The 25924-nt window shown below is 33.2% G+C and overlaps 1 protein-coding gene across 1 annotated transcript in view; it reads right to left on the bottom strand.

Annotated features, from left to right (window-relative positions):
• Nucleotides 1–756: 756 nt before the first annotated feature.
• The window catches only part of SNX7 (sorting nexin 7), a 123716-nt gene continuing 98548 nt past the window's right edge, over nt 757–25924 (bottom strand). Inside the window, exon 9 of the mRNA XM_074188239.1 lies at nt 757–11868. Within this exon, the coding sequence (XP_074044340.1) occupies nt 11791–11868 (78 nt within the window). The 3' untranslated portion in view covers nt 757–11790. The remainder of the gene's footprint in view (nt 11869–25924) is intronic.

Raw genomic sequence — 25924 nt, 5'->3', positions numbered from 1 at the left:
CCCAAAGATTAACCTGTTCACACAGGAAAAGACCTGTTAAAACTGAAGTTTATATGTGGCTCAAATGGGAGTAACTAGGTAAAAGATAGTAGACTTGTTATTAATATCAGGAAAAACATCTTTAAATCTGAGACAGCTTCTTGAAGACTAAGAATATATAACAGTGGCTCTAAGTTATAGGATCATAAAATAGAGTTGAAAGAGACCTCAGATTTGGGCATTATAAATGTCCAAATTAGTTACAGAAGACATTTGAAGATTCTAATTGCATCCTAGAAATATATGGAGAATGACTTTACATACGTAAGCACACACACACACACACACACACACACACACACACACACACACCCTAACAAATACACACAGTCACATTTGTGTTTAATGGTATTAATGATAGACATCTCTAAAGTGGGGGGGGGGAGGAAAAATGTCATATTAAACTTTAAAATAAATAAGTTGTACATAACAGATTTGCAATTTTAGGCGAAGTCATCTTTTTTCTATTCTACTTTGTTATGGAACTATTGTTTTATTTAAGTTCACATTAAAATAAATTTTTTTTTTTTTTAGTTTTTACAAGGCAAATTGGATTAAGTGGCTTGCCTAAGGACACACAGCTAGGTAATTATTAAATGTCTGAGGTCACATTTGAACTCAGGTACTCCTGACTCCAGGGCCGGTGCTCTATCCACTGTGCCACGTAGCTGCCCCAGTAAATAAAATTTTTAAAAAGAAAAAACAATTTGCCTTCCAAATCAGGATGATCTGTTTTCAAGTCCTGCTCCTGCCATTTTGGCTTTGAGTCCTTAGTCAAGTCCATTAATCTCTGGATCCCCGGTCAACTCTCTAAGACCATAAATTGCTGAGAATGTGGCAACCTGTATTTGTAAAGACACACACATGTTTATAAACACATATACACACACACACACACACATATTGTATATACTATGCTCGGTTAGGTGTTACTGTTAATTTCTGGAGAGTATACCAGCTGATAGGTTTACCGGATCAAGGGCAGCAAAAGTATTCTAAGTAAAAAAAAGAAAATCAGTGCAGGAATTTAAAATATGCTTCAGACACTTTTGAAATTGTATTGTTGGTATTACAGATATTTTAACTGGTATCTTTAATGCCCCATTGTGTAGATCAGGAAATTATGACACAGAGATTAAACAAGTAGCTTAGAATTTTAGATGCTAAAATGTTCAAAATTCAATTTCCTCTCAAATTTACCTTTACTAACAGAATGATCAGCAGGATTCCTGTCATCTGTTTTTTCTATATCATCCTCATAGAATTTGGCCTTCATGCTATAGCTTCATAGGGATAAGTCATGGTGGAAATACTTTTGCTTTGGGATAATGCAATGATCTTTTATTGACTCCCATGACTGTATTAAAAAATGATTGTTGGATAATCCAGGAAGAAACTCCCAATTAGTAGGCTGTAAGAGGAATTGAGGAGAAACAACTTTTTAAAAGAATTTCTCTACTGAACATATTGTTTAGAACTCTATGGGCTGTACCCTGGATTTCTGGATTGGGAGGGAAGAAAATTTTTTCTTATCTAGTAGCAGCTAGGGTGGCTACAAATACCTGCAGGCAAGAATATATGCTTGTCAAGGAGATTCTGAAACTGGATTCTGAGTCCCTGACTACCCCTTTTAGTTTGTATTTCTTTCCCTGAAACACAATTTAATAATATGACTTACCAAAGTCTGATCTGAGAATGAGACATTTCTAACCTTGGTTGTGCCTCATGAGTTTGAAACCCACCAAGCAACAATAGATATCACCTCTCTTTTATTCTCCTGGGTATAGTTCTTTTCCTTAATGAGATTAAATTCTATATAATACACAAAAGAGAGCAGTGGCCAGGGAGGGTGTGCTGTTTTATAGAGTCACAGGAACAATGAAAGGAGTCATAGGAAAACTAAATGATACATCCTTGAAACAATTGTAAAAACCTGTAAAAATAGTTTATTATAACATATGGGGCAATCTATTGATACCTGTGTTCCACTTGGTTCCTCCTCTTCAGTTTTAGGGTAGATGAAAAATTCTGAGCTCAATGATTGAGAACTCAACACATAAGTAAAGGTTGGGCTCTCTGCCTAACTTCATATTTGTATCTATCTATAGTCAATCCCTGGTTTACTTGTAGTTGTGACAAGGTTTTGAAAGGTAATAAAAGATCAGATTATATCAAATCTGCTGATAGGCATCATGAGGGGAAACTGGGGAAAGAGCCTATCTCTCCTTGGGGCTTTCCTTGTTCTTGTCCTTCATTTGTGAGTTGCCTGTAGAGCCAATTATTTTTATCAATATTTCCCTTTTCTGTAATAAAGATGTGCAGGAAATGTCATCCTTATTCTATACTCAAATCCAGAATTTTAGAATCTCTGAGACAGCATTTTTTTTTTTTCAGTTTGCTTAGGGCCATCTCTCACCAAATAGTTTTAAATGTACTAGGTCTGTACAGATTCAATTCTGATTGTCTGACTCAATCAAAAAATACTCTTAATTAAGGTATCTAAGCTGTCAACTTGATTGATTCCTAGATCAAGAGATGGAAAAAGGTTGGAGAAGGAAGAAGGCAAGAAGATGCTGAAAGACTGAGGGATGTGAAACCTGGTCTGGTTGGTCTGGGCTGAGCTAGATATAATGTAGTGAGAATTAGAGACAATGTATTAAGAGAACTATTTTTTCCTCAGAGTTTGGCTGGAAAAGGGAAGCAAGAAATACGGTGATAATTTGAGGATCTAACCCCAAGGTGTTAGAGGGTTTCTTCTGGATCACTTAATATTTTTATTCTAGGGGGACCAGGATAATACTTATGATACCTAAATAGTGCCAATTGTTCTTGTTCCATAGTCATTACACCACCTTTTTTAGTTAGACGTTTCCTATATGATAACTTTCTTATATGACACCTTTTGTGTATTTCCTAGTCACATGTACCAAGTCAAAATGATTAAAAACTCAAATGATATGATAACAAAACTGAAATAAATGGCAAGTATTGTCTCTTTTCTGAAACTTAGCTTACCCTAATGAGATTTTTTCATTTAGAAAGCAACAGCAGAATTGCTTAGTGAATCATTTTATTTTCTAACTAAATAGTCCAGATCATTCTGAGAATTTAGTGAATTGATATGTTAGTTTGCAGTGAGGGATAGGAAAACAACAGTCATGGTTCATCTTTGAACTTTGTTGAAATTATTAGCACTCACAGAAAACTTAAAATTCAGATCTTGCCCAGGAGCCTGCCCTGGAGTTGATCATTTCATTATAATCAGAGGTGGACATGAATGCAGAATCAGAGCTGTGGTCTTCACTGCTAAGCTGATTCAATGATTTTATATTTAAGTCAATAGCTAAGCTACAGAGATGGTTCATGGATTTAAGTCATGCAACACACTCACGTGATCATTCAAATTCCCCCCACACCTCAACCTGCATGTAATCTAGATGCCCTTTTTCTATTTTCTTGCACCTCAGGGCAAACGGTCCTGGTGAAGTGAGAGGGAACATTTTTGTCACAGAAATTCTTCAGAGACTAGTATCCCAAATATAATATAGCAATGAACTGTCAGTCAGCTTTCCTAAAAAAGATACATTTATACTAAATTCTCAATCTCATTCTTCAAATAATTTTTACAAAGCATCACTTGAATAAAATATTCTATTACTTATCAGGTACTGTGCTTAATAATGAGCCAGGTGGTACAATGGATAGAGTACCAGACTAGGAGTCAGAAAGATTCATCTTTCTGATATCAAATTTGACCAGACACTTATTAGTCATGTGATCCCAGGCAAGTCACTCAAGTCTGTTTCCCTCAGTTTCCTCATCTGCAAAATGAACTGGAAAACGTAATGACACATCACTCTAGGATTTTTGCCAAGAAAACCCCAAATGGGGAACAACTGAAAAACAACTTGGAGACAGTCTTATTCCTCCCTGAAGAACATTCCACTCTAGAATGCATGTATATGAAATAGAGAATATTAGAAAAGCATATATAATTACAAATATAGATGAGGAAGGATTTCAATGAGAGCAGATCTATCCACATGGTGGCAAAAAATGATTGAAGGTCTATAGCCCAGACTATGATATAGTTGGTTAGAGATCCCATTGAACTTGGACATGCATCATAGATGTATATAGTAAATTGGACCTTGAATTCTACAAAGAGAAGACGACTAGACTTAAGGAAGCCAGGTGGTGTATTGAGTAGTGTTGATTTTTAAAATAAAGATGACCAAAGTTGGAATCCTGCCTCATATACTGAGAATCTATCTAATCTTGGGCAAATCATATAACTTTTTTTCAGTCTTTACCTCCTCATCTGTAAATTGGGATAATCTTAACACTTAGCACTCAGCACTTTACTTCACAGAATTATTTTGAAAAACAAAAGGGATCACATTTAAAGCACTTTACAAACCTTAAAGTATCATAAAACTGTTAGTATTCTTATTATTAGGGGAAGTTGTGTAGTACTTTGAAAAAATCTCATGTTCATTCCCAAAACAAAAACCCATCTAACACCAATAATCTTTTGGCATTGTCATCCATGTGACTAAAAAAGGATGGAGTAGAATAATCTTTAAAGAAGAAAAATTATAGTGCTCTAAAGAACAAAATAAAGATGAAAGCCAAGAACAGATAGGTCATAGTTTGGTAGAAACAGAGATATATTCAAGATGTGATATAAAGAACATCATCCAGCTGTCCAGATGATGAAAACAGGCTCCTCATGTAACATGATTAAGGAATAACAGATGGAAAATCTGTGTTTAAAGCCTTCAACTGCTTGGATGGATAATCTGGTGGAGAATTTATGGAAAGTAATGAATTAAAAGGTATAAAAAAATGAGAAGAGGTGAGTGGATTGTAATCTATATTTTAGGAGAGAGTACCACACTGGCTAGTAATTATTATCCTATTAATGTGACTGTGTCTGACTCTTTATCGCATCATTTGGAGCTTTCTTGGCAGAAATACTATTGTGATTTACCATTCCTTCTCCAGGTCATTTTTCAGAGAAGAAAACTGAGGCAAACAAGGTTAACTGACTTGCCTGTGAACACATGGGTAGTAAGTATTTGAGGTCAGATTTGAAGTTAGGAAGATGAGTCTTCCTGACTTTAGGTCTTGAGTTTTGTCCACTATGACATCTGGCTAGGTGATACAGTGGGTAGAGCATCAAGCCTCCAGATAGGAATATTTGAGTTCAAATCCAGCCTTAGTATCTTTGCCAAGAAGACCTCAAATGGAGTCACAAAGAATCAGACACAACAACAATAAAAGAATAATAAGAACAGTAATAGTTAGAATTTATACAGTATGTTGAGATATGCAAAGCACTTTGCATAGATTATCACATACTACCTTAGGATGTAGATGCCACTGTCTCCAATTTTATAGATAAGAAATAGAACATTATCTACAAATATTATAGATAAAGAACATTAAATGACTGGCCCAAGTTCAAGCTAATGAATGAAGTGAGATTTGAACTCAGATCCTCCTCAATCCAAGTCTAGTTCTGCATCAATTGTGCCTACATTCAAATATCTCACAAATACTATAAGCTGAATCTTAGTTTTTGGTGAACACTAATACTATTTTTTTTTAAGGTAGCCAAGTGGCACAATGAATAGAATGTTGGTCTTGGAGTCAGGAAGTTGTGACCTCAGATACTATCTTTGAGACTGTGGCCAAGTCACTTAACCCTGTTTGACAAACCATTCTAGTATCATGTCCCCCCCCCCAAAAAAATAATGGCATTATGAAAATTCAGACAAAGCTGAATAACAAAATCATCATTGTAATAAGGAAAATGAGGTTGGAAAATTAAATGTCTTGTTCAAGGAGACATGATTTCAAATTCAAATACTTTCCACTATACTATACTGCCTATTCTATAAAAAACTAATAAAATTATTTGGAGCATTTGCAAACTAGGTACTAATATGAAACAAAGGGATATTAAATTTATAGATGATTAGTGTTTTGTTTCAAATAATAGTAAAATGAATGAGTTCAAATGACTGTAATTCTTTCCTTTTCCCATCTTCCCAACATCCCATTGCCAGATTTACTATCCTCTTTTTCCCTCTCTCATTAATTTATTTAATAGTTTATTATTATATCAGTCCATTAATCTTTATTTTTTTATTTTCAAGATTTCTTCTTCTATTCTTAACTTGGGATTGCATATTTAAATCTTTAAAACTTTTAAAAGTTGTGTGCTCAAATCAGTACTCTTTTACTATCATCTTAATGCTTTCTGACATAAAATTGCTTTTTCAGAACACATTTGGATTCTTCATTAATTTTGAGATCTCACTAGCATGCTTTTTAACATAGATAATTATTTCCATGATTTTCCTTTGACCAAATCAAGTTTTCAATAGTGAGTTTCATTAATTTCTAAAGTTTTTGTTTATGTTCCCTTTAACTGATTTTAGAATAAGGTGAATTATTCTGTTTTGATTTCTCAACTAATCTGGCCACTTTCTTTCATTTTATTGTGTCTGTTTTACCCATTTATATTTATGGTTATAATTCTGAAGTTTGTGTTTTCTTTTATCTATTTAGTATTCATTTTTATTTTTTAAAACCATTTTAAAGTTAGCTCTAACTCATTGGCTTTTTTTTTTTGGTCTTATCCTTCTACTCCACTAAAGTACATCTAACAATAGAAACTATATATGCATCATTTTAATTAAAGCTAATATTTTGGTTCCTGATTGTTGACAGCATTTGATGATGTGTATATGCTACTGCCCAAGAAATTCAGGGGAGAAAATAGCCTTCTAACCAAGATTGAGTTTCCCACAATAGTTATTTATTTTTTTTTTGCAAGGCAAATGGAGCTAAGTGGCTTGCCCAAGGCCACACAGCTAGATAATTATTAAGTGTCTGAGGCCAGATTTGAACTCAGGTACTCCTGACTCCAGGGTAAGTGCTCTATCCACTGCACCACCTAGGTGCCAGTTACTTCTACATAGGATATCAACTTAGAATTATCTCTATTCTTTTGACTCTACCTTGAAGTATCCACATAGATATTCTCTCTTTATTGTCCTAATGTTTTTGAAAAAATGTGAGATTTTAAAATCAATAGACCTTTATAGCACTAAAAAATACAAAAAATAATTTGAATTTTAGTATTTTTTGCAGACTGGATATGATTAAAATAAGTGCATTTTAGATGTTCTACTCAATTCTACTTTTTTTTAAAAATAAAAATTCTTTCCTTTTGCCTTAACTCCCTATTTTTTTTTCACAAATGCCTGTTTTAGCAGAATATATTTTAGGCATACATTTTTCTTCACATTTGAAAAATGACTTTTATATTTGATAACTGTTTTCAGTCACATCTGGCTCTTTCTCCCCATCTCGCCACCCTCTTTAAAAAGGGTTTTCTTGGCAAAGATATTGAAGTGGTTGCTAATTCTTACTCCAGCTCATTTGATGAATGAGGAAGCTGAGGCAAAAAAAGGTTAAATGATTGCCCAGGATCACACAGCTAGTGTCTGTGGTCAGATCTGAACTTAGGTCTTCTTGATTTCGAGCCCAAAACTCCAACCACTGCACCACTAGTTGCCCTATTCTAACTTTACTATCATAAATCAGAAGGATGGAATATTTTTCCTTGACTTTTGTACTTTCTCTTAGTTACTTAATATGTTTATTTGCTGTGGAAACTCTGGAGTTTAACCAGATGTAAAGGGATGAATTAAATTTAGAGTTTATCATTTTTTTAATAATATGCGGGTTCCATTTCTCTGTATTTGGCTTGTTTCTGCTACTTCCAGGAAAAAAAAAGAAATTCATGATTTTTAATAAATATTGTGCTCAGAACTTTTATCTCACTTTTTAAAAGAACTATAATGTTTAGAGCACCTCAGTGCTTTCAAGCTTAATTTTCTTGGCTTATAGAGTTTCATATGTTTTTCCTAATCCTGTTGTTTCATTCAGTTATTATTTCTTTCATATCTGCATTTTTTAAGTCTAAATTTTTTCTCTTTTTCAAAATCTGCTTCTTGGTCATTTGATCTAAAAAAAATCTGGAGAGACGGTTGCATTTCAGGATAAATAGATCTGGGGATCATCTCTATAGAGATAATCACTGAATCTATGGGAGCTAATGAGTTTTCCAAGTGAAATAATATTTTTCATTTCATTTCATTCAAATTTTTTCATTTAATTAATTACTTCTTTGGAATTCTAATTTCTCCATTTTTCATTACTCTTCTGGGATATTTCAGAAGTTCATGTTATTGTTAACCTTTCCATTACAAGATATTTTTTATTGTATTTTCTCTTTCATAGTCCTTTCAGTTAACTCCATTCTCTCACTAATATTCAATCATTTCTTGTCTACTGACTGCTACCATCCTTCCTGTACTCTAAATATGTACCAATACAACCAGTGGGCCAGAGGTTTCCTTCATACATTTATTTTGTTACATTTTGTTACATCGAGAAACTGAACCATTAGATAATTTTATTTACTACAACTTACCGAAAAACATGCATGTGAAATTATTGAAAAGTGAATCATATCAAATGTAAAAACCTAATCTCAGTTATTCGATCTTGCTGCATATTTATTTTTATTAATTCCTTCAAAATACATTTAAACCTCTATGAGTCATAGAAGACTGAGTTAAGCACCAGGGAAGTTTCAATAAAAGGTGATCCCTGAGATGACATTAATTAGCAGGAAAATAAAAGAAAAAGAAAAACCTGGATTTTTGACTTTCTTTATGTGACTAAAATAAGAAGTCTTTGTACTTTTGGTAGTTTTCTTAAGCAACAATCATGCAGTAATCAGTGAAACAAAAGAGGATATTTCCAGTGGGGAAAGTAGAGTGAGAATTTGGCTATGAATTCAACATTTCTTATCAGTCATGAACATATGCAAAAGATCTCAAGTAAATACAAGGTATGAAAGGTACATTAAAGTAAAAGATCCTGGCTATTTTCACTTTCCCTTTGTTACCTCAAAATAGAGAGGAATGTGTCAAATAGAGTTAAAAAAATAATAGTAAGGTGAATAGATAAATAAGGCAAAAAGATCAATAATTCAAAACAAAAGAAAAATGAAAGGTTTTTTTGTAGAAAAAAATTGTTAAAATAATAAATGCTATACAAGGAAGGCAGCCTTCTAAGATGATGCCATGTTAAAGTCAAATCAAACTGGTTATTGAAGCTATTTAAATAGAGACCTGTGCTTTGGGAAGATCCCTTTGGTAGCTTAGTATTGGATAGACTAATAGGAAGAGAAGTTTAAGATAGGAAGAGCAAGCGGCATGTTATTGCAATAATTCAGATGTGTGGAGATGAAGACCTGAACCAGGTGGTGGCAATATCAGAGGAGTTATATTGTGGGGTTAGGATATTTCAGATATGAGAGAGAGTGAGGAATTGAGGATCATGAGTAGGTTGAAAACCTACTGGGAGGATGGTGGTATTTTCTACATTAATTAGAAAGAGGAAAGTTTGGGGTAAAAGATAATGAGCTCACATTTGGAAATGTTAAGTATACGATTTCTGTGGAATATATAGTTCAAGATGCTGAATAGACAGAGATACACGACTAGAAAAGAGGAGAGAGGGTGGTATTGGATAAGTAGATCTGGGGATTATCTCCATAGAGATAATAACTGAATTCATGGGAGTTAATGAGTTCTCCATATGAAATAGTACAGAGGACAAAGAAATGAGAACCCCATGATAAAGCCTTAAGGGACACCAACAGTTAGAATGTGACTTGTGTAAAAAAGCAAATAAGAAATTTTATTCTTCCTAATCCTATTCCAGCATAAAAGACTGAGGGAAAATAATCAGAGAAATGAGAATTAGTAAAGTGTCACAATGTCACAGTGTCATAATGATTTAGAAAATAATATTGTAGAGAAGATAATGATTAATAGTGTCAAAAATTATTGAAAAAAGACAGTACAGTTAATAATTAAGAGATAGTAAATGAAGAGAGTAGTTTTACTTCACTGACGAGGTTGGGAAACAAATTGCAGAATTAAGAAAAAATGAAAGGAAAGAAAGTAGAGACACTAATGGTAGACTTTGTTTTCAAAGAATTTAGTTCTGAAAATGAGGAGAGATGATAACTAGTTAGCAAGGATTGAAAGATCTATTGAGGATTTTTTGAAGATGGAGAGACTGTTATAAATAGGCAAGAGTCAAAATTTAATAAATGTATTAACTTTTTAGGGGTATACTAAATGTTTAACCAAATATAGCCTGTGAATGATGTTATGAATATCCAAATGGCCCTCGACAGAAAAAGGGCTCACCAACCCTGTAACACTTTCTAAAATAAAATCTATTTTAATTCTGATTTTGGTGGGGGAAAATATTAGGTCAAAACTTCCTATGTATTGTCTTAAATCTACCTGGGTTTTTTTTTTATTAGAAATTTACTATATCACACAGTTATCCAAAATATATGAAGGCCACTTTTCACTTTATTAGTCATTTGGCAGTTCTCAGTATGTCACCAGAAAAACACATTATCAAAAAAAAAAAGATTCTTTTGAGAAATAGCAAGGAAATAAAAAATAAATATTCCCTGTACACTTGTTAACTCATGCTTAAATAATGAACAGGTTGTGAATGTGACATCAAGATTGTAAAAGACTTGAACAGAGAGCTTCTGGATGCATTGTAGACACTGGATCACACATTTTAAATTCTGTCTAGTTTAATATAATGTCACAGAAGCTTTAGTTATCTCAAAATCAGTACTTTCTGAAAGGGTATATTTAATTGGGAATGGGGAAAGAAATGACATTGATTTCCATTGTCAATGTAAGAAGACCTAGAGAAGAAAAATAAAATTCCGCTGTTGGCACATCTTGTCCAATCCAAGGCAAATGTTGACATCATCTTAAGAAGAAAGTGAAATTGTACAATTGAGATAACCTTCTAGAAAATTAAGGTAATCCTTTTTTGGTAATATTTCCCATCTCTGAATTCACCCAAAAGACAGACAATATTATTGTTATTTCAATAACACTTGAAACATACTCTCAAATTTGATATGCCCAACAACCCTGACATGTTCGAAAAGATGTTATAATACTTAATTCCTAGTAAAGATCATAGTATCACACAGTTAGTATTCAAAGGGACTTTGGAAATCATTTAGTCCAATCCCCTTATTTTACAGCTCAATGATCTGAGAAATTTTAGTAATCATATAGTAAATATCAGAAATATGATACAGATCTAGGTCTGACCTCCTCTCCAAGTCCTGTGTTCATTGAGTTTCACCATTCAGTTCTTCAAGCAATGTTCATTAAAAAAAGTTTTATAACACACACTGATAACCTCTATAGCAAATGTATATTTCATCTAGGTGCAGATAGGAACCATTCATGAAATTCATGTATTTCTTATTAAACTTTTTTATTCAATGAAGCCTTTACAACCTATTTAAAATGTCACCTACCAATTGCAGAATGTTTGAGAAAACAATTACCATAATTACCATATGCAAGTACTTACAGACAAAAATTTTGGAATAAATGAATGAAAACTAAGCAATATATATATGTATAACATGATCAAAATGCAAGTGAGAACCCTGGAGTACCTGAGTTTTCAAATTATTGGCTTTCCGGATATAGTGTCTGCATTTTGACCCACTTATATTAAACGCAGCCCACCCTGTAAAGAATGTCTTTGGTTGGTAGGCACTATATCACCAAAGGTTAGGCAAAAAGTCCTTAGGTATGTTCAAGGTTTATCTTCAGATATTTCTTCCTGATGAAGGTCGGTTTGAGTTGTAAGGAAGGACTCCCATGTGGCAAGGCACTTTGAAAAAAGAAAACACAGAGGTAAGACAAATTAACCTTTTCTTAAAAATATTGACAGATACAATACTAGTTGATAAATGTTAAATTTCACCTCAATTTCCGACTCATCTAATCTAGTAACCTTGCAATTATTTTGGCTATTCTTTCTCCCATTACATTCACTTAGCTAATTTTTTTCCAGAATATCTCTTCCCTCTTCCTAATCTCCCCTTCTTAGTTCAGAAACTCAATCCCTTTCCCTAGTATTTGAGAAAAATCCTCCTGTCTCAATAGCTTTAGTCTCCATTCTTTCGAATCCATTTCACTTCTTGATGACATATTAATCTTCTTAATGATCAGCTTTCTTCAAGTCATTAGGCTGCTCAAAAAAATCTTTAATTACTTTCCACTGAATCATTTGTTGGATAGAGAGCAGAACTTCAGAAACGTACAAGTTAGTCAAGTCACTTAACCTTTGTCCACCTAAATTTCCTCTGTAAAATGGGGATAATAATAGCATAATATACCTCCTAAGATGGTTGTAAAAATCAAATGAGATAATGTTTGTAAAAGTCTTAACACAGCACATTGCAAGTGCTTAAGAAATTGTTCCCTTTTGCTCTAACAAATATAATACCCACTCCTTAGTCTAGTATTCAAAAATCCCTTTAATCTGTACTCCAACCCATGTTTCTACCCTAACCTATGCTACTCTTTCACATGCCCTTTTTCTAATGAAGTTGGATTATTCAACATGCCCTAAATGTCTTCCCTGTATTTGTTTATACTATTCCAAATACCTGAAATTTTCTCCTCCTTCATCTTTACCCACTAAAAATCTACCAACCTCATACTGCTCCCCCAAAGGTCACTTTTTCCACTCAATATTTCCTGATTCTTTTGCACCATCTTTCTTGGACATTGACCCAGATATTGCAAAAAATGGGAATAGTGATGTTGGTAGGATTGCTGAAAAATGGATAATGTATCCATTTTTAACACATTGTTGATAGAGTCATAAATCAATACAACTTTTCTGGAAAGCAGTTTGTAATTATGGAAATGATGGAAAAAACATGTCCATACCTTTTGACCCAAAGAATACTACTAAGGTTATTATCCAAAAAAGTTATTGATATTGAAAGTCTTATTCAGAAAGAATTTTTATAGCAGCACATTTTTAATAGAAGTACATAACTGGAAATATTTTGGCTACCCATTGAGAAATGGCTGAATAGTTATATGAATGGAATAGAATATCATAATACTGCAAGAAACAACAAATGTGATGAATCGAGAAAAGCATGAGAAGACTTACATGAATAAGGTAAGCAGAGTCAAGAATAGGGATGACTACAAAAACATAAATGGAAAAAACAAAGCAACAGAAATGAAAGAAATGACAGTTGTGAAATGAGAAAGGGCAAACATGGTCCCAAAGAAAAGAAAAAAACATATATTCTACCTTCCCAATAGAGTTTCAGATCTAAACAGAATCATAGAGATTAGAACAGATAAAAGTAATTAAAAAAAAGACCTGGGGAAAATAAGGTTACTTATTTAAGGTCAAAATCTCAGACATTTGATTCCATATAAAAGAAACTAGGGTTTTTCTATATGTAATCAACCATTCTATTTCTTTAGTAGTGTTTTCTACTACCCAACTAGGTTAGCTAGTCATAGGTGTAAGGACAAATACAACTCTAAAACTCAGCCCCAAAGAAATTTATTTTAAATTAGTTTTAGTCAAAAGTAAAATTTATCAGTGCAGTCTGGTTCAAAAAAAGTTTTAAGAATGAAAATCAAAATTCACGAATGTTACTTAAATAGAACAGGGCAGGAAATCTCAGAGGGAAAGTATGAATTAGGCAATACTTAAAATTGATCTTATCCTATTTCATTTCTCTGAGTGTGTAACTCCTCCAAAGTGTGTTGAATAACCAAGTACACATCATCAGCATATGATGTACACAATGTTTCACTTAGAGGAGACATCTAATGATCTTATCTCTGCCAAGTCTGCTCTTTATAACATTCTAGTGCTTGGAGATAATTTTAGTCAAACTCAGCTTCAAAGGCACCCAAATGTCTGAGTAATCCCCGCATTAATCCCTAGAAACATTCCACATGTAAATACTTCATTCCTAAATAATTCAGATTTTTTTGGTTTGAGGTCCAGAAAGATGAACACAAAATTTGTGAAAATATATCCATTTTAGACAAATGAAATCTAGCAGTTTCATCATAGATTCTTCCTCCTAGGCTTGTGAGGATATTTGTAAAGCATGTTGCAAAACAATCTTAAAGTGCTAGTAATATTGAAAGTAATATTGAAATCAATTGGAAACAAGTTTTATAAATCTTTTGTTTGCACTGTTAAAAAATCTTCACTCTTCCTCTATCACTCTGTTAAAACACTCCATCTTGACTCTAGTTTGACCTTGGCCATGTTCTCACCTTGATTTTAGTTTGACCTTGGCCATGTTCTCACCTTGACTTTAGTTTCACCTAGGCCATGTTCTCATTGGGAAGGCAAGCTAGGTTAAGGCAAGCACTGAAACTATCTGGTAGACCACCCAGACTGGAATCCAAGACCCCTCCCCAAAAGGCAAACTCTCCAATTCGGGACTTAGGTAACTCCCAAGTCATCACTTCTTCCCATGGCCCTGAGGAGGGATTTAAGGAGATTTCAGGTGAGGCTGGGGCTCTCTCTTTTTTCCAGATTTCTGAAGAATCTGGCAGCTGGCCTGACAAGATTAATCAGCAATCCACTTGGCTTTTCTTTAATCTTTTCTCTATCACTTTCTTCTGTGTTGCAACCTCTTTTTAATAAATCTCCATTTTCTTTTTACACCTACATTCATGGGTCAAGTACCTCATGGGATAATACCAAACTGCAGCAAAATTATTAGGTATTATAATAAGAGTAAAGAGGCAAATATATCCATCTTTATTTAAAGTTTACAGCACTGTTATAGGAAACATCCATTTCCAAAAATAAGAACAAACAAATATACATTTTGATTAGGGGCAACTGTCTGCTGGCTTTCACAAACTATTGGAAACTTTCAAACTTTTAAGTATTATTTGAAAAGTTCTTTCCTTTGATTCAGTTTCTAATTTGTATAGAGGTACCTTTTTTTTTTAAGTTTGTCTCCCACGTATGGAATATACTTCCTTACTTTTATCTCTTAGAATCCTTATTTTTCTTCAAAGCTCAGTTCAAATATCACCTCCTACATGAGGCCTCCCCTGATCCCTGCCAAATTATTCTGTATTTACTTGGTATATATTTTACATATATTTTATATGAACATTTTAGTTCACCAATAGAATGAAAGCTACTTGAGGAGAGACACTGTTTTCTTTATTGCCCAAAGTCTTACTTTCTGAATTTTTTTAAATTAACGTTTCTTTCCGGTGGGTATCCCTATGGCAATAATAGATTTGGTGACAGTGGAAAAAACAAAGTACAAAGTACAAAGTAGGGAAGTTCAACAAACAAAATTTCACTTGCTATCTCAGTCCTCCCCATTCCAATCCCAATGATGTTCCTTCAAAAATTAAAAATCTAAAAGAAAAAAATTCGAACTTATTTCAAGAAACTATCACATGTAAAATCCCTCCTATCCACATTGATTGTTCAATAAAAAAGATGGAAACATGATTTTTTAAAAAATAAAAACTGAAATATCTTTCAAAAAGTTTAAAATTGCAAGTAATTTTGCCAAATCTTAACAAATAGGCCAATGGTTAATTTAAGAGTTAAAAATATATTTTAAGAGATCCTTAAATAAAGGTAAGATAAAATATAAAATTCTGCTTATAAGAATTATATCAAGGAAGAGTTATCTGTTTCAAAGAATATATTCAAGGGCACTTTAGACTAGATGGCCCTTAAAGTCTTAAACAATTCTAAGACAATTTTTCTGAAAGAAAGTTTCACTTGGGATCAGTTAGCTAGATAAGTGGAACTCATATTCATTTGTTCTGTGTCTAAAGGTCATTTCTTTTTGCATTATACTATCCTGTTTAAGTGGGTTCTACTGATTTAACCTTTGGGTGTTCTAAACAGCTCATTCAGCTTTGTCAACAAGTTTACCTGCTTGGGTACTTTGCCTTACATACAAGACAGCATAGAGTTTAATACACCCAAGTCACTCAAGTGATAAATGGAACCACAGCTCAGAGCCCCCCTTATAAAATGTGTTCTAAACTAATTACTTCTTTCTGAAACCTCAGGGAACAAGTAGTCCTAGCATTTTCTGAACAATCAGAAAGATTGTTCTTTCTGGGAACAGCCCAGGAAGGAAGCAAGATGCTGCTAGAAACCCAGACAAGATCATCAAAAGATCATCTCTGCTTCAATCTTCAGGAAAATTTAAGCTCAGCTCCCATGTGAATCGCAGGGAAAGAGGTAAGAAATGGGGCTCAGTACAAATCCCTAACTTGGCCCAGGACTCTCCAGATCAATTCTGCTACTCAAATTAGTTAAGAAGTTAAAATGGATTGCATGAAAAGCTAACCCTTAAAAGTTATCCTAATTATCCATCACTTGTTGAGTACAGACCCTACTTCTAGCAAGGGCTGAGTTTGCATATTCACTTTAAGTCACTTTCCTAGGAGAAGTATTCCAGTACATGGGGACCTGTGCCTTATTTCTAGGTTCCCCAGGGCAGCTAGGTGGCACAGTGGATAAAGCACCGGCCCTAGAGTCAGGAGTACCTGAGTTCAAATCCAACCTCAGACACTTAATAATTACCTAGCTGTGTGGTCTTGGGCAAGCCACTTAACCCCATTTGCCTTGCAAAAAACCCCCCCAAAATATAAAAAAAAAAAATTATTCAAACAACAGAAACTAAGCACTTTAAGCATTATATTAACTGTCAGGCATTATTGAAGAAGGATGCAAAAACAGCTCCTGCCCTCAAGGTAGAGCCCATTTATGAGACCTGGGGGACAGATAATTAGGTGAATTCAGGAAAGATTTCTTATAGGTGGTGGCAGAGGTAAGGAGGGGCTATATTCCACAAAGCCTGGGCAAAGACCTCAAAGTAGGGCATGAGCATAAGAAAGAACAAATAAAGCAATGTGGTTAGAAGGCAGTGGGTATGAAATGGAATAATGTGGAATAAACCTGAAAGAGAAGGCTAGAGTAGATTGTGAAGGGTTTTAAGGGTTTTAAATGCCAAACATAGGAGCATGACATTGAATATGTATCATATTTACCCTGATCCTCAGTGTCACAAAGTTTTGGAGAAAATAGACTATAAAGCAATATACAAATATTCTGGCATGGAACTGTGATTTAATAAGCTTAGGAAATTCCCTCTTCCATCCTAAAGCCTAGGATTTTCCTGAGGCAGAAAAATGATTAAATGACTTTCCTAGGGTCACAATTGTCACAGGTGGATACAAATTCAGGTCTTTTTCATTTTAAGCTCAGTGCTCTATCTACTAAGCAAACATGTACAAATATGCAAGCTATATTGACAGGGGTCATGTAAAAAAATAAAATAATCCACAATCAAGTATAATATATAAAAATCTATTACTCATATGTTGATCTCTTTAACTACATTTATACATAGGAAAGCAGTAAGTATTGGCAACATTATTCTCAAATTTCAAAAGAGAAGAGTTTAATACCAAAATCATTGGTACTTTTCTTCAGAAAGTTAATTCAAGAACTATCTGATTTATTGACATACCCAGTTCATATGTATGTAAACCCTTCAAAAGAAAACATAAGATGAGTTTGTTGAACTGGCTTAAGACTTGCTGACTTGATTTTGTCCAATCCTTACAAGTCAACACAAATCCCCAGTCCCTGGCATCATGATACAGAGGTGAGTGTGCTAGATCGCAAGTCAGAGGTCCTGTTTTCAAAGGGATACTTATGACTTGCGTGACTTTGGGCAAGTCACAATCTTAGTTATCACTTTCTTCACCTGCAAAATGAGTACGTGGGACTAGATAGTCACTGAGATCCCTTCAGACTTTATATTTCTGATCCTAGACTCTTTTTTTGGGTTCTTTGAATAGAAGATCAGGTCAAAATTCAAGAAAGAGACTAAATGGCATCACATAGAAGAGGTAGCAAGTATGAAAAGACAATAAATTTAAGAGAGGCTATTCTCCTTCAGACAAAAATTTCAAAAACAGAACAATTGTCTAAAATTAAAATTCAAATGACTTCAATAAGGCTTCACATAATTCTTTATTTCTGTTATTTATAAATCCTCAGAACCAATTCTGCTTCCTTTTCCTAACTGTTACACATTTCTGTACTGATAGATGACTTGAAAAATTAAACACACACCAATGCAAAAGTGGGGTTCTGCATCCCAAGCTCTTATTTTCTTCTGGATTTGAAATATGAATAGAATCAGTGATTTATTTCAAGCATATTCTAATCATAAAATATGAAAAGTCAACACAACCAGCAAGCCTAATTTCTGTCTTTCACATTTAATGAATGTTTGTATTAATTGACTATTGCTTTGTATCATGCCATTGTGAACAATAATTTCTTTTTAAATCATACGATACTGAGTCAACAAAACCATGTTTGACAAAACTGAAATAATAAATGACAAAATTCTACATCATTACATAATTTCAGTCATAATATTTTGATACTGACCTTGATAATGTCAGGTTGGAAAACACCCCTTTAGGGCATAATAAAGGTAAAAATGAATAAACAAAAACCAAACCAAACCAAAGTAAAGAAAGAAGAACCTATTCTATCCAATCTGCTGGAAGGTAAGAAGTAGAGAGTAATCAGCATCTCAAGCTAACAAATATTAAGTTCACAAATCATAGAATATTCAACTTCCTCCTCAAGATCCTGGATTTAGAGCTTAAAGTATTTTTAGAAGTCATTTTACAAATGAGGAAACTGAGACCCAGAGAGTTAAATGACTTGGATAATATGCCAATAAGCACACAGGACTCAGCTTGGACCAAGTCAGACAACTGCCCTTTAGGACAAAAGAACAATATTAGAATACTTCTAGAGTTCTATGATCTCATCAGTATGGATATTCTCTCCATTATTGTAAACTGGGTGGAGTAGGAAGAGGCCTGGATTTGAATTTAAAGGATGTAGATTCAAGACATGATGCTCTTATTTTACTGTTTGTCTTCTCTAGATTTCCTTCATAAAATGAAGAAGCTGAGTTAGAAGATCCCTAAAGCACCCTTTAGCTCTAAATGTAAGACCTCTAAGAGTCTCCTTCTGTGAGATTCTTGTCTATGTCCATAAATAAATCCTCAATAGAAGCTCTTTTCAATACAATGGGGTTCATTCTCTTGGTCCTCAAATATTTGAGGAGATACCAATGCAGTGCTTGGGACAATTCATCAAATAAAAAAAGCCACAAAGCTATCAAAATTAAGGGGATGAATAAAGGGAATCAAGAGAAAGAGTAAACAGAAAAATCAAAGATACTTTGAGTCTAAAAGCCTAAAATATGATGAGCAGGATGTTCTCAGAAAAAATCTGGAAAGATTTACATGTTGATGCACAGTGAACATGCAAGTGTACAAAGAAACAGGAATATTGTAAGATGATCAGCTATTGATTTAGTTATCCTCAAAAATACAATAATCCAAAAACAACTCTAAAAGATTTATGATGAAAACTGCTGTCCTTTCCCAGAAAAAAAGAACTGATGGTGTCTGAATACAGATTTAAGCATATTTTTAACTTCATTTTTCTTGAGGGTTTTTTTTCCCTTTTAATATAAACCATTGTTTCAGCATAAATAACAAAGTATTGCAGATAAAAAAAATAAATGCTATGTAAATCCCAGAAATACTTATTGTGAACGGGCAGTGAAACATCCATTTATTCAATACATATATTTGCTGAATGTCTTCTTCTTATTGTTTGTCCTTTGCTCTAGAAGAGGACTATGACATCAGGAAGGTGAAGCCATAACATGCAAGTGTAATGGATTTAAGGCTTTGCAAAGCCACCAATTTCATGTTCTCCTTTGGCTCCATCTGGGTCCAGTAAGCATGGTTGAATCAGGACAACTGGAGATGGCCCCCATGCAGTAGGAGACATTGGACTTTTTCAAAGTCTTTTTAAAAAGTCTTGGACTCTTTCAAAATCTTTCCCAGAGCTCACTTACACTGAAGCAACATACATCAGTCATTAAGGATAGGTAAAAAATGAAGCAAAGAATGGCCTCTTTAACCCTGTCAAAAAGCAAAAGTATTCTGGGAGGAGACTCTTGAAGATTTTGGCCAAAACAGAAACAACTGTTATTTACATTTACTCTTAGCCATCAGAACCCAAACAATGATCAAATGGGGGTTGGGCTGGAATATATTGATCAATCAATGAATGTCTTCCTAAAATAATCTTCAAGAAGTGAAGAAGCAAGGCATATAATTAGAAGAATTAAATTTGACTCATTTCTGCTATTTTTAAGTTTGGTCATGCTACATACTACTTAAAATTCTCCCTTTATACTCTGCACATAACTATTCTGCCAAGGATTGTAGTCTTTACCTTTGTAACATCTCTCCTATATATTCCCTTCTCTTTATAGATAGTGACCCCCCAGGTACATAACCTTATCCCCTCTCTGGCTTTTAAAGCCCTTCACAACTTGGTTCCTTCTGATCTTTTAAATTTTTTTTTTAACACTTTCATCAAGTATACTCTACCATCCACAAATGTTGGCCTTCAAGCTATTCCTTGCAAAAACCCCTCCTGACTCTTTTTGCACTAGTTGTCCCTCTACCTGAACTGCTTCCTTTCCTCATCTCTGTCTCTTGCATTTCCTAGCTTTCATCAAGATTTGGTTCAAGGTCTCCCCATCATGCTTTTAGATCCTTCCCTCTGAGATCACTTTCTGTTTACATGTATTGAACTAGCATGTTCACAGTTCTTTGAAGGTTGTCACCCTCACTAAAATGTTAGCAGAAACCCCATTTTTTGCCTTTGTATTCTCAGTACTTCACCCAGTCTTTGGCCTTTAAGTAAATGCTACTTAATTGATTATCTTACTAAACTTCAGTTTCCTCATCAGGAAAATGATGATAAGATATTAGATGATCTCTAAGGTCCCTTACAGCTTTAAATCTGGTGGTCAGTTATAATTATGACAAAATTAATATCTAGGTTGACAAGAGAGTTATATGATTTTCACCCTAGGTCATTCAAGGTAATGAGAGGCTCTGGCATCAGTTCTTGTTAGCTCTGCCTTTCTATCTCAGTTGGTAGATTAAAGATTTGTATGGAGAAACATAAAAAATACTCATTTCCAGAGTTTTCCTGTTGGTTAAGTGCTAAATGGAACAGATTTTGCCATAAATTTTCTTAAAAAAAACTAAGCAGTTCATGCTAAGCAATAAACACTAAAAAATTATAAATAGCCTAGAAAAGATATACTGGAGAAGCTCTAAATGAATGATTTTTCAATGGAGACTAACTAACCTGTTGCCCTGAGAAACTTGCTTGTGGTAGTCTATTTCCTTTTCTCTAAAAAAGGAGTTTGTTTAGACTGGTTATAGTCTAAGACTCCAAGCTTCCTTCTAAAAGGTCATGATTTTTTTTTGAGAATTAACTATTCAAATTTAGGAGGACAGTAAGCATAGAAACTTGTAGATTTTTTCTCTATTGCTTGGAAAATTCTACAAATTCATATGGATTCTACAAATTCATATCATTTTATAACCTGAAAGATTTTTGAAGACAACAATCCTATCATACACCTTCATATTTCTCACAGTACTTGGATTTTGTGAATTATTAAACAATTAGGAACACTACTGAACAACATAACTATTCCATTAATGTATTTGATATTCATTCCAGATTTCCCCCTAATGAAACATTTTTTTAAAGTGTCTTAGTTTTTCTTTCCAAATCCCTAATTTCTCTTCTGATGCCTCATTATGGTGTGGTACTGAAATCTCGCAGAATTCCAAAAGATTATTTCAGTAGAAACTAAGTTTCAGAGCTCTTACAATGACTCAGAATAAAAAAAAATCCTTTCTTTCTTTTTCCACAGTTCCCTAAATAATCACCCTAATAATTCTCCCCTATAGTTCCAGATTTTGCTCATGTGAGTATACCTTCTTATTAAAGAATGCTAGCACCCTTTCCAATACTACCTTTTATTTAACTTGTCTCTTTTGAATAAATTATACCCATTCGGAGCTATGATCCAATTGTAGATCCCCCCCCCCAAGTCTCAGTGATAATGATGAGGTCAAATTTATTTTTGTTTCCTTGTTTTATTTTTGTCTAAACTTTAAGCATTTATATAAAAACATTTACATTCAGGGTTTTTTTTTTTTACTAGTTCCTTTCTTGCTGTTTGTGTGAATTTTTGGATGTTCTTAAATGTTCCTTCCTTTAGTCTTTTTTATCAGTTCTGCCCAACTCTTCATGACTTCATTGAGGTTTTCTTGGTAAATATACTAGAGCAATTTGCCATTTTCTTCTTTAGCTCATTTTGGAGATGAGAAAACAGATTAAAAAAAGAGTTAAATGACTTGCCTAGAGTCCTACAGTTAGTGGTAAGAGCTTTCCTGACTCCAAGTCTGGTGTTCTATCTGTGTGTCATCTAGTGGACTTTTTATTTTATTCTATAGTACTCTAGTTAATTGTGCTTGCTACAACTCCTGGACCAGGAACTGATGGAGAAAATATTCTCCTTCAAATATTCCTCAAATTCTCCCAAATTTTGTCAAATTTTCCTCCCCAAATTCAACTTCCAAGTTTAAAGACCTCCAAATTATGTACATAATTGTCTTCTGTTTCTCAGAAACAGAATTCTTTGGCTCAAGTCATTTTGATTTTTCTCACAATATTCTCCCACAAAGACTAAAAAGCATGAAGTTTTGTTTACTGTTGCCATGATTAAAAACAACCCCTGAAACGCTTCTCTGTCTCTAAGAAAATCTTTGATCATTCTTCCATTTAATTGCAACTTCCTTTCAGTTAAATTTACAGGAAGAATACTAGTACTATTGCACTTCAGTTACTCCAAAAGTCCTTACTGGTCACTAAAAAGGGATATCAAATTTGGAGTGTTAACAGTTAAATGATTTTGATATGATTTAAAACCTGTGTAACTCTTAGCAACCCCTGTTCCCTCTTTTTGCTTCTATGCCAGTCAGTGAAAAAGCAGAAGATGGTCAAATAGGCTGGGATAAGCCTCTTTGTGTTTAGCTGGATTGGTCTTCAGAAAGCAGATTAATTCTGCCACTTTTATTATACTCAGAACTTTTCTAGTATGGTAGAATCTTCTAGAGCCTTGCACCCCACAGACAGTCCCTTCTAAGACTCAAGGCCATCATTAATGACATAAAGTTGCTTCAGAGTAAGATTTCAGTGAGATTTAAGTATAAGATTTAAGTGAGCCTTAAAATATTGGCATATAACTGAAAATTATGGCATTGATTTGATAGCATTTCAAATAAAGGAAATGTGGCTGTGATAAAAAATTAGATTCAATGCCAACCAAAAGGGGGAAACAGTGTTTACATGTCAATAAGATTCAGTCCTATTTTTGGCAAAGAATAAGACTACTTGTCTAAGATACTACATATCAAAACTGCAACTCCAGTTTTGAAAATATTATTAGATTGTTTATCATCTATAAAAACAGAAAATGTAGGCAAATTACTTTAGAAAATAGTTTTGAGTTCAGAAAAAATAATGAAGCATGCCATTCATCTTTTTCAAAGAAGTGATAGAGTAAAGGTAGAGAGTGAGATAATATATTTTCAGATATGGCTAAAGTATTCTTTTTTTGTTTGGTTGTGCTCATTTGATATTCTATTGGAATTATTAGATATGGATAGGATGAAAGATAAAAAAAGAAAGAACATTACTAAAACACAAACAGCAGAAAAACAAAAATATTATGCAATTAATAAATATACTACACATAATACTTTTACATACAAATCGTTTTGTACTTTGTATAAAGAGGTGTATTGCTGATGCTTGTTAAATTCATAATAAATATTTTAAATAATCATTTGTAATTCTGTAACAGTTTTTTAAAAAATATGACTGAATTAATTTTAATTGAGAAAAAAGAGATCATACTACTATGGAAAAACAGCTTCCCTAATACTGCAAAAGTCTAAATTTAAGCTTTATAATTTTGAAAGATTATATAGGCATGATTCCAGAAAGTCATCTGTTGTTTTGTAATTTTAGAAATACTAATATTGCAAAAATAGCTTGGAGTAGAGTTTGGATCACATTCTTAGTCTAAAAATTGCAACTTTTTTCCACTCTGTCAAGGTTGGATATGAGAGCAGTTTGCACATAAAACAATGCCAGAAAACTTAGAAAAATGATGACATCATAGCACAGGACTGGAAAATCTCTTACTGATTATAAACGCCACCTTGTGGTCAATGTCTATAATTTTTGCATCTATGAAACAGAATACACTTGTTAAATTGGGAACCAACATCTGTAACTGACATAATATCTGTGATTTAAAAGAAAATTTCAAATATTATATGAAAAATTAAAAACCAGGTCATTTTTTTTAAAGAAGTCAGAATTAATCATAGGGTTTATTTTACAATTACCCTGATATAGTGTAGTAATATAAGTAGCAGCAGTAAGCATATTAATATAGTGCTTACAGTTTTTCAAAGTACTTCCTTTATCCTTTGGTACTTCCAAAGACTAACTTTTTTATTTTAATTTTTAAACAGTCACAATGGAAAAATTAAAATTCTTCTTCCATCCTTAATTCAGACATAAATTACTATTTTATTATTATTAGAAAATTAAACAAAAATTACTATAATGATTTTATTATAAATGTAAACAAAAATTTGCAGCTAGTCAGAAAAATAGGTCACAAGTTCTCCTTAAAGAGGCAAATAAAAATGTGGCCTCATAGTGACCAAGGACAAAAATTTCAGGACAAATATAAGATGTTGGGGGTTGAGAGGATTGAAGGGAATCTATGCTATTCTTTCAGATATTACACAATAAATGAATATTAAGAAACTCAATGAAGAAGAAAAAAGGATAAAATAATACAGATGAAAAGAGGAACCAAAAAAATTTAATATGAAGAATATTAAGTGTTATTTTAAAAATTGTAATTCAAATAATCAACTAAAAAAAGATGTCCTTATAAGAAAGAACTAAGTAAGAATTGCCAGCGTTAAGAAGAATCACATGACCAAATGAAATACCTTAAAATAAAAGATTTTTAAATATCAGGAAAGAAATTAGGAATTAAAAGATGTGAGAGGGGAAAATGAGTGGAATCTGTAACAAAAATGATCAGTAAGTAATTTATTTGATGGTATTCCTGGGATATTTTATCTTACAGAGTTTATGATTAATATAAGCTAAAAAGACAAACAATGAGAAAATAAAAATGCAACTTACTCAACAGTTATTGTAGAGGATGGAAATGTTTAAAAATTCCCTGAAGAACCAGATAACGTCCTCCAAAGTAAGCCAATATATATATATATATATATACATATATATATGTATATATATATATATACATATATATATGTATATATATATATATGTGTGTGTGTATATATACACACACACACCAATATTTATCATGAACATTTTCTTTAAGAAAAAGAGGTAAAGGACACTAACAATGAGTAGAACACAAACTAAACTGACTAAATCTGAACATACTAAAAATGAATGGTTATTGATGTAGGAGTCATTTTAGAAACAAGCTGATGGAATTTTAAAGAGGGAAAATACTAGAAGAATAGAAAAAATCACGTGTGTTATAAAAATTCATGTGAAATATTAACAACTACAATATACCTAATTTAACTCTATAATATCTTCTATTAAAAAGGACCTGCATACAGACAAGTGTATACTTAATGGAAATATAAAAAAGAAATGAGTTGTTGCTGTTTGTTGCTCAGTCATTTTCAATTGTGTCTGATTCTTGATGACCCCATTTGGGTTTTCTTGGCAAAATACTGGAGTAGTTTGCAATTCTTTTTTGTACAGATGAGGAATTGAGGTAAATAAGCTTAAGTGACTTGCCCAGAGTCACCCAGTTAGTGTCTGAGGCCAC

This window comes from Macrotis lagotis, chromosome 5, assembly GCF_037893015.1.
Source record: "Macrotis lagotis isolate mMagLag1 chromosome 5, bilby.v1.9.chrom.fasta, whole genome shotgun sequence".
NCBI classification, from domain to species: Eukaryota; Metazoa; Chordata; class Mammalia; order Peramelemorphia; family Peramelidae; genus Macrotis; species Macrotis lagotis.
The sequence above is the reverse complement of the archived record's forward strand: the minus strand, read 5'-3'. Positions and strand labels throughout refer to the sequence as shown.